Raw genomic sequence first — 8,767 nt, forward strand, 5'->3', positions numbered from 1 at the left:
AGATAGTAAGTTTTGAAATAACAAATCCCAATTCTCTCTCTCTCTCTCTCTCTCTCTCTCTCTCTCGCAGCAAAGAAGGGCACAGGCAATCAAGGTGAACAGGCTGGCCAGGTATATCTTCCCAATCACCTTTGCTGTTTTAAACTTTATCTACTGGGCAACCTTCTGGGAGTACCTGTAGTAGTAGTAGTAGTAGTGTTTGGTTGCAGAATTAGATTACAACAACGATTTTTTTATTTTTTTATTTCTTCAGTATTATTCAATTTTTTTCTTATTTTAACAACGTTCCTTATTATTTTCATAATTTTTCATCAATTTCCTCGATTTTTTTCAGCATTTCTCAATTTTTTTCAATATTTTTTCACAATTTTTCTCTTCACCTCTTCTTATTTTCTAGTATATATGTGTCATGAAAGTAGTAGTAGGACAGTGGTGGTGGTGGTGGTTGTAGTAGTAGTAGTAGTAATGAATATCTATTTACACTTATAAATTTTATAAAAAAAAAATATATTTTTTTTTTTGTTGTCTTAAAATTTGGTGTATTTCTCTCTCTCTCCCTCTGTATGGTGTCTCTCTCTCTCTCTCTCTCTCTCTCTCTCTCTCTGTATCGTATGTAATCAATAAAACTCGTAATTACAAATAATTTTTTTTATTACTTTTTTTTTATTACTGACAAACATTATCAAGATTACATTACAATTATTATTATTACTATTATTATTATCATTATTACTGTTATTATTATTTTACTGTTATTATTATCAAAAGTTGTAAAGACTGACAGACAGACAGACAGACAGAGACACAGACAAAAGAAAGATATAGAGGTGTGTGTCACTTTTGCCCGCATACCCACTACTGTCTGAAGGGGAAATCATACGGAAGGCTGCCAAAATGAGAATATAAACTTCAGGTTGACAAAAAAATGAAAATAAACGTTGATATAATACAGGATCATCACCTCTGGCAGGGAGCAGAAAAGGGTGTATTAAGATTTCGGTCAGTTAAAAGAATTGTGATTTATTTCGTAATAAAAACTTGTCCAACAAATAAAGGTACTTGGTCTAACAAATAAAGGTACTTGGTCTATTCTTATTCCGAAGAATCGTATATTGATTAACGGTTGTTATAAAGTTAACTGCTCCAGGAATTGAAGATACACCAAGGAGTGGACGAGTTAACGAGGGGGCGAGAACGAGCGGTACAAGTCATAAATGAATAATAATGATAACAAAAACAACGATAATATTTAATCCATGAAGTAAAACAAACAAAAACAACGATAATATTTAATCCATGAAGTAAAACAAACAACACATCAACACACACACACACACACATTGTCATCGATCTATCTCAGTGCGCATACCTGTCCCATCACCACGAGTGCATTGTGTTTAGTGGTCACCTGCGATAATTAGGACAGCGACGCGCGCACGGTCACGTGACGCACCTATTACTGAGGGTGGCCGCGGGCACAGGAGGCGAGTGCTCTTCCTTGCCTTCATTCCACTTTTTGGACGCATTCAGTGACTGTGCGTGAGTGTGGCGGGGTGCAGAGGTGCGTGAAGGAGTGTTGCACCACCTGTAGCAGCTTCATATTACTAAAGTGCGTGAAAGCAGAGTGTGTGTGTAGAGAAATTGAGCGAGGTAATGATAGTCGGCTGTGTGGTTTAAAGTGTTCGTATTTTGTGTCATGTGGTGTGAGAGTGAGTGAGTGCGTGCGTGCGTGCGTGAGTGTGACGTTGTGTGGAGTTGCGTTTAGGTCTGCTTCATCAACTTTATTAACGTCACATGTCTAAGGTGAGTGAGAGTGACAGTTACGTGGCGTTAGTGTTTCTTAATTTGTGACCGCAATTGTCACCCCCACTAATTACATAACCCGATTCGGATTTCGAGCCGTTTTTTACAACTGTCGCCAAGCCATGACCCCATCCAGCATTGCAGCTAGGTTTAAGATTTTCAATTTTGACAATATCTCGTGAGTGGCTTTAAAATACTCGTTAGTTAGGTTTCCAGTGGCTCCTAGCAATATTAGGAATGATACACGCAAGCTACCATGTCTGGAATGGAATGGAATGACCTAAAAATCTGAAAACAAGCAAGCTACCATGCCTGGAATGGACTGGAATGGCCTAAAATCTGGAAAAATATATCTGTTTTGTGATTCCAGTGAGGTTAAAACAAGTATATTTTCTGACATTTCTCATGTTTATTTGCAGTTAGAGGTGATGTGTGGTTAGAACTGTGATGTGGTAGAGCTGTGGTGAATGTGTCCTGTGGTGGAAGACTGGGTGTGTGGTGTTGGGGAAGGAGACAAGGAAAATCAGGTTAGGTTAAGTTAGCTTAGGTATTAATTGTTTACTACTAGTACTAGTAGTACTAGTAGTACTAGCAGTACTAGTACTATTATTCCAGAATGCCGAACAACTCCGATATGGTAAAAGGGGCAAGACGACTTGGTAAAAGGGGCAAGCAGTCTTCCTTTTTCTTCCTCTTCCGTTTTTGCCAAATCATCATCATCATCCTCTTCCAAGACCAAAGGAGGAAAACTAGTCAAAGGAGGAAAGGATTCGGGAACGGGTGGAGGTGCAGGGGTGTCATCTGCTGCAGGTGAGAGAGAGAGAGAGAGCTTGCGTACAAAAAAATACTACTTCTACAACGGGTGGAGCAGGGACATCTGGCAACACTGCAGTATCCTCCTCTTCCTTCTCCTCCTCCTGCACCTCTTCCTCTGCCTCCAAAGTTCGATTTGTGGGCCAACCCAGTTCGGAGGTAAGACAGTGCTAACCCAAGCCAAGCCAGTTATTTCCTTAAGCCCTCAGTGGGAAAAATAATGAAAACAGATGCTTGAAGTGAAGAGATAATTAGAGGAAAATGGAAACATTGAAAAGTGTTTATATTGAAGTAGAAAGAGGAAAAAAAGTTTGTGGGGGAATATAGATGAAAAATGTGATTAATTATAAAGTACACAAGTTTCGACCTTTGAGGGAAGAAGGAAAGGGATTAGAAAATTAATTGTGAAGGAAAGATAGACAAGAAATGTGTGATTTTAATAATAATGCCTTTACTATTATTACTTAGCACGGAGTGAAAATACTGGTTAACTCTTGCACTTGGGAGGTGGACAGAATAGTTGTGAAGGACTGAGAATACAGATTAACTCTTGCACTAATGGATGGATATCACAAGAAAGTCACTGTTTACTGGAATATTACTGATAAATCAACACTGTTTTCACCCACACAGCATGTAATGACGGTGCAACTCTTGCACTTGGGAGGTGGACAGAATAGTGGTGAAGGACTGAGAATACAGATTAACTCTTGCACTAATGGATGGATATCACAAGAAAGTCACTGTTTACTGGAATATTACTGATAAATCAACACTGTTTTCACCCACACAGCATGTAATGACGGTGCTGGAGCTCCCCGAGGATCCTGACTACTCCTTTAAGAAATCTATTGATGCCTCAGTGAATGAGGTTGTTAACGTCGCTAAGCTGCTGCTAACGGCCACGGATGAGGTGAGATCTATTGGTGCCTCCGTGAACGGGGTTGTTAACGTCGCTGAGCTGCTGCTAACGGCTACGGATGAGGAGAGAGAGAGAGAGACAGAGATATTAAGAAACGAATAATATACAAATTAAATCACCACCTGACCTCTACGTCCCCACAGGTACGGAAGCTGATCCTTAACGAGTGCGACATGGTCCTGCAGTGCAAGGTGTGCAAAAATTTGTTCAGCTCGGTCGATAATTTCTTGACGCACAAACGAATTTACTGCCAGGAAGAGTTTGCTGATCAGACACTTCTTCACCGCGTAAGTTGAAACCCCAAGTAACTTCCACTAACGCGTTAAACACAATAATAGCAATAACAGTTGTAGAAAAATCGTAACTCTTAGACCCTGACAAAAAGTACTGTAACTTCACTACAACCCTCTCTACACAACCCTTCAAACACCAACAGAAGCAACAACACTAGCTACACCACCACTAGCACCCGCACGCCCACCCCAGCAGCATCAGCGGCAGTAGAAGCAAAAATACTAACATTTCTTCAGCTGCTCAGTCACGGCCAACGTGGTGACAAAGGAGGCCTGGCGGATGGGACAGGTGGATATCCAACTCATGGGGCCGTGATGGGAACGCTGGTGTACAGAAAGAGTCTCGGGTGTTGCGAAGCGGGTGTTGCCTGTTGGAAGGTGGTGATTAGGGTGGGGATGGGGGTAGGCTGTCGATCTCTCTGAGAGAGAGAGAGAGAGATGGGGGTAGGCTGTCGATCTCTCTCAGAGAGAGAGAGAGAGAGAGAGAGCTAATAACCTAACCTCACCTTACTTGCAGGTGTCTCGGAGGGTGTGAGAGATGAGCGTGGCCCTGGAAGAGAGCGGGGAGGTGGTCCAGCCAGTGCTAGACAGTGTGGACAACATGGAGTTGGATAAACGAATAGTTGATCCCAGTGTGAGGCCGGGGAGGCCGGCTCATCACCTCCTGTGTCCACTGTGTCAGTGTCTGTAAGAGAGAGAGAGAGAGAGACTCAGAGAGAGAGAGAGAGAGAGAGAGAGAGAGAGAGAGGCATAGGAATAGGACTCTTTCGCTAATTCTCTCTCTCCCTCTCTCTCTCTCTCTCTCTTTCTCTCTCAGAGAGAGAGAATTAGCGAAAGAGTCCTATTCCTATGCCTCTCTCTCTCTCTCTCAGACAGACACTGACACAGTGGACACAGGTGGTGATGAGCCGGCCTCCCCGGCCTCACACTGGGGTCAACTATTCGTTTATCCAACTCCATGTTGTCCACACTGTCTAGCACTGGCTGGACCACCTCCCCGCTCTCTTCCAGAGCCACGCTCATCTCTCACACCCTCCGAGACACCTGCAAGTGAGGTGAGGTTAGGTTAGGTTATTAGCTCTCTCTCTCTCTCTCTCTCTCTCTCTCTCTCAAAAAGAACTCTCAAGAAAACTCAAGAAAAAACATTTTTAAGTACCGAAAAAAAAATAAAATAGAAATTACAAGAGACGCTGATAATATAACGATATATTTTTTCATTTTTTATTAATTTCGAGAACTACAAAAGTTAGAAAAACGTTCAGCTGCCGAGAAAATATCGAAATAAAAATGATCGTAACGTTCAGCTGCCGAGAAAATACCGAAATGATCTTTTTTTTTTTTCATTTCCTTTATTATTAAATCGTGTTGTAAACGTTTATAGTAAAAAAAAAAGTTATTTTCGTGTTCACTTCATCTATTCATCTGTTTATTTATTCATTTATTATTATTACCGTTTCAATTTAAAACCCGCTTAGGGAAGGTAGGGGCATCATAGAAAAGAGGAAGGAGGGGCTCTCTCTCCAGTACACATGTAAACTTTGCGCATATGTATGTATGTGTGTTGTGTGTGTGTGTGTGTGTGTGGAGGGAAGCCGTACATCTGTTGAATTCAAAGGCTACGCAGGCCACAATCCCTCCAACAAGAACAGCAACAACAACGATTCTACTACTACAGTCCCCCCTACAACAACAACTTACGCGGTGAAGAAGTGTCCGATCAGCAAACTCTTCCTGGCAGTAAATTCGTTTGTGCATCAAGGAATTATCGACCGAGCTGAACAAATTTTTGCACACCTTGCACTGCAGGACCATGTCGCACTCGTTAAGGATCAGCTTCCGTACCTGTGGGGGCGCAGAGGTCAGGTCAGGTGAGGGTGATTTAATTTGTATATTATTCTTTTCTTAATATCTCTGTCTCTGTCTTTCTCTCTCACCTCATCCGTGGCCGTTAGCAGCAGCTCAGCGACGTTAACAACCCCGTTCACGGAGGCACCAGTAGATCTCACCTCATCCGTGGCCGTTAGCAGCAGCTTAGCGACGTTAACAACCTCGTTCACTGAGGCATCAATAGATTTCTTCAAGGAGTAGTCAGGATCCTCGGGGAGCTCCAGCACCGTCATTACATGCTGTGTGGGTGAAAACAGTGTTGATTTATCAGTAATATTCCAGTAAACAGTGACTTTCTTGTGATATCCATCCATTAGTGCAAGAGTTAATCTGTATTCTCAGTCCTTCACAACTATTCTGTCCACCTCCCTAGTGCAAAAGTTAACAAGTATTTTCACTCCTTGCTAAGTAATAGTAAAGGTATTGTTATTATTATTATTTTACAAAATCACACATTTCTTATCTATCTTTCCTTCATAATTTTTTAATCCCTTTCCTTCTTCCCTCAAAGGTCAAAACTTGTGTACTTTATAATTAATCACATTTTTCATCTATATTCCCCCATAAACTATTTTTTTTCCTTTCTACTTCAATATAAACACTTTTCAATGTTGAAATTTTCCTCTAATTATCTCTTCACTTCAAGCATCTGTTTTCATTATTTTTCCCACTGATGGCTTAAGGAAATACTTGGCTTGGCTTGGGTTAGCACTGTCTTACCTCCGAACTGGGTTGGCCCACAAATCGAACTTTGGAGCCAGAGGAAGAGGTGCAGGAGGAGGAGGAGGATGCTGCAGTGTTGCCAGATGTCCCTGCTCCACCCGTTGTAGAAGTAGAATTTTTTTGTACGCATGCTCTCTCTCTCTCTCTCTCTCTCTCTCTCTCTTGCAGCAGATGACACCCCTGCACCTCCTACCGTTCCCGAATTCTTTCCTCCTTTGACTTGTTTTCCCCCTCCTCCTTTGGTCTTGGAGGAGGAAGAGGAGGAGGATGATGATTTGGCAAAAACGGAAGAGGAAGACTGCTTGCCCCTTTTACCAAGTCATCTTGCCCCTTTTACCATGTCGGGAGTTGTTCGGCATTCTGGAATAATAGTACTACTGCTAGTACTACTAGTACTAGTAGTAAACAATTAATACCTAAGCTAACTTAACCTAACCTGATTTTCCTTGTCTCCTGCCCCCTCCCCCTAACACCACACACCCAGTCTTCCACCACAGGACACATTCACCACAGCTCTACCACATCACATTTCTAACCACACATCACCTGTAACTGGAAGTGAACAAGATAAATGTCAGAAAATATACTTGTTTTAACCTCACTGGAATCACAAAACAGATATATTTTTCCAGATTTTAGGCCATTCCAGTCCATTCCAGGCATGGTAGCTTACTTGTTTCCAGATTTTAGGTCAGAAAATATACTTGGTTTAACCTCACTGGAATCACAAAACATATTTTTTTTCCAGATTTTAGGTCATTCCAGTCCATTCCAGGCATGGTAGCTTGCTTGTTTCCAGATTTTAGGTCATTCCAGTCGATTCCAGGCATGGTAGCTTGCGTGTATCATTCCTAATATTGCTAGGAACCACTGGAAACCTAACTAACGAGTATTTTAAAGCCACTCACGAGATATTGTCAAAATTGAAAGAATCTTAAACCTAGCTGCAATGCTGGATGGGATCATGGCTTAGCGACAGGCGACAGTTGTAAAAAACGGCTCGAAATCCGAATCGGGTTATGTAATTAGTGGGGGTGACACAATTGCGTTCACAAATTAAGAAACACTAACGCCACGTAACTGTCACTCTCACTCACCTTAGACATGTGACGTTAATAAAGTTGATGAAGCAGACCTAAACGTAACTCCACACAACGTCACACTCACGCACGCACGCACGCACTCACTCACTCACTCACTCTCACACCACATGACACAAAATACGAACATTTTAAACCACACAGCCGACTATCATTACCTCGCTCAATTTCTCTACACACACACACTCTGCTTTCACGCACCTTAGTAATATGAAGCTGCTACAGGTGATGCAACACTCCTTCACGCACCTCTGCACCCCGCCACGCTCACGCACAGTCAGTGAATGCGTCACAGAGTGGAATGAAGGCAAGGAAGAGCACTCTCCTCCTGTGCCCGCGGCCACCCTCAGTAATAGGTGCGTCACGTGACCGTGCGCGCGTCGCTGTCCTAATTATCGCAGGTGACCACTAAACACAATGCACTCGTGGTGATGGGACAGGTATGCGCACTGAGATATATCGATGACAATGTGTGTGTGTGTGTGTGTGTTGATGTGTTGTTTGTTTTATTTCATGGATTAAATATTATCGTTGTTTTTGTTATCATTATTATTCATTTATGACTTGTACCGCTCGTTCTCGCCCCCTCGTTAACTCGTCCACTCCTTGGTGTATCTTCAATTCCTGGAGCAGTTAACTTTATAACAACCGTTTATCAATATACGATCCTTCGAAATAAGTACTTGGTGTATCTTCAATTCCTGGAGCAGTTAACTTATAACAACCGTTTATCAATATACGATCCTTCGAAATAAGTACCTTCATTTGTTGGATAAGTTTTTATTACGAAAGCAATCACAATTCTTTTAACTGACCGAAATCTTAATACACCCTTTTCTGCTCCCTGCCAGAGGTGATGATCCTGTATTATATCAACGCTTATTTTCATTTTTTTGTCAACCTTAAGTTTATATTCTCATTTTGGCAGCCTTCCGTATGATTTCCCCTTCAGACAGTAGTGGGTATGCTTGCAAAAATTACACACACCTCTATCTATCTTTCTTTTGTCTGTGTCTGTCTGTCTGTCTGTCTGTCAGTCTTTACAACCTTTGATAATAATAACAGTAAAAATAATAATAATAACCGTAATAATGATAATAATAGTAATAATAATAATAATTGTAATCTTGATAATGTTTGTCAGTAATAAAAAGAATTATTTGTAATTACGAGTTTTATTGATTACATACCATACTGAGAGAGAGAGAGAGAGAGAGAGAGAGAGA

At 41.5% G+C, this 8,767-nt stretch overlaps 2 protein-coding genes across 3 annotated transcripts; one reads left to right on the forward strand and one right to left on the reverse strand.

Moving 5' to 3' along the window:
- Nucleotides 1-718: 718 nt before the first annotated feature.
- On the forward strand, nt 719-3,834 carry LOC135109598 (zinc finger protein 800-like). The gene is made up of 2 exons (XM_064021021.1): nt 719-3,529; nt 3,682-3,834. Exons 1-2 carry the CDS (start codon nt 3,335-3,337, stop codon nt 3,832-3,834), a joined length of 348 nt encoding a protein of 115 aa, XP_063877091.1. The 5' UTR covers nt 719-3,334.
- On the reverse strand, nt 3,689-8,235 carry LOC135109597 (uncharacterized). Of its 2 annotated transcripts, XM_064021019.1 has the most exons (5): nt 7,743-8,235; nt 6,439-6,801; nt 5,766-5,957; nt 5,530-5,673; nt 3,694-4,199 (listed from the first exon to the last, which is right to left on the reverse strand). In XM_064021019.1, exons 3-5 carry the CDS (start codon nt 5,949-5,951, stop codon nt 4,134-4,136), a joined length of 396 nt encoding a protein of 131 aa, XP_063877089.1. In that variant the 5' UTR covers nt 5,952-5,957; nt 6,439-6,801; nt 7,743-8,235; the 3' UTR covers nt 3,694-4,133. The 2 variants fall into 2 exon arrangements, with proteins under 2 accessions (XP_063877088.1, XP_063877089.1); XM_064021018.1 differs by lacking the exons at nt 6,439-6,801; nt 7,743-8,235 and having other exon boundaries at nt 3,689-4,199; nt 5,766-6,128.
- Between the last annotated feature and the right edge of the window lie 532 nt (nt 8,236-8,767).

The sequence above is a fragment of the Scylla paramamosain genome, chromosome 19, assembly GCF_035594125.1.
Source record: "Scylla paramamosain isolate STU-SP2022 chromosome 19, ASM3559412v1, whole genome shotgun sequence".
NCBI lineage: Eukaryota > Metazoa > Arthropoda > Malacostraca > Decapoda > Portunidae > Scylla > Scylla paramamosain.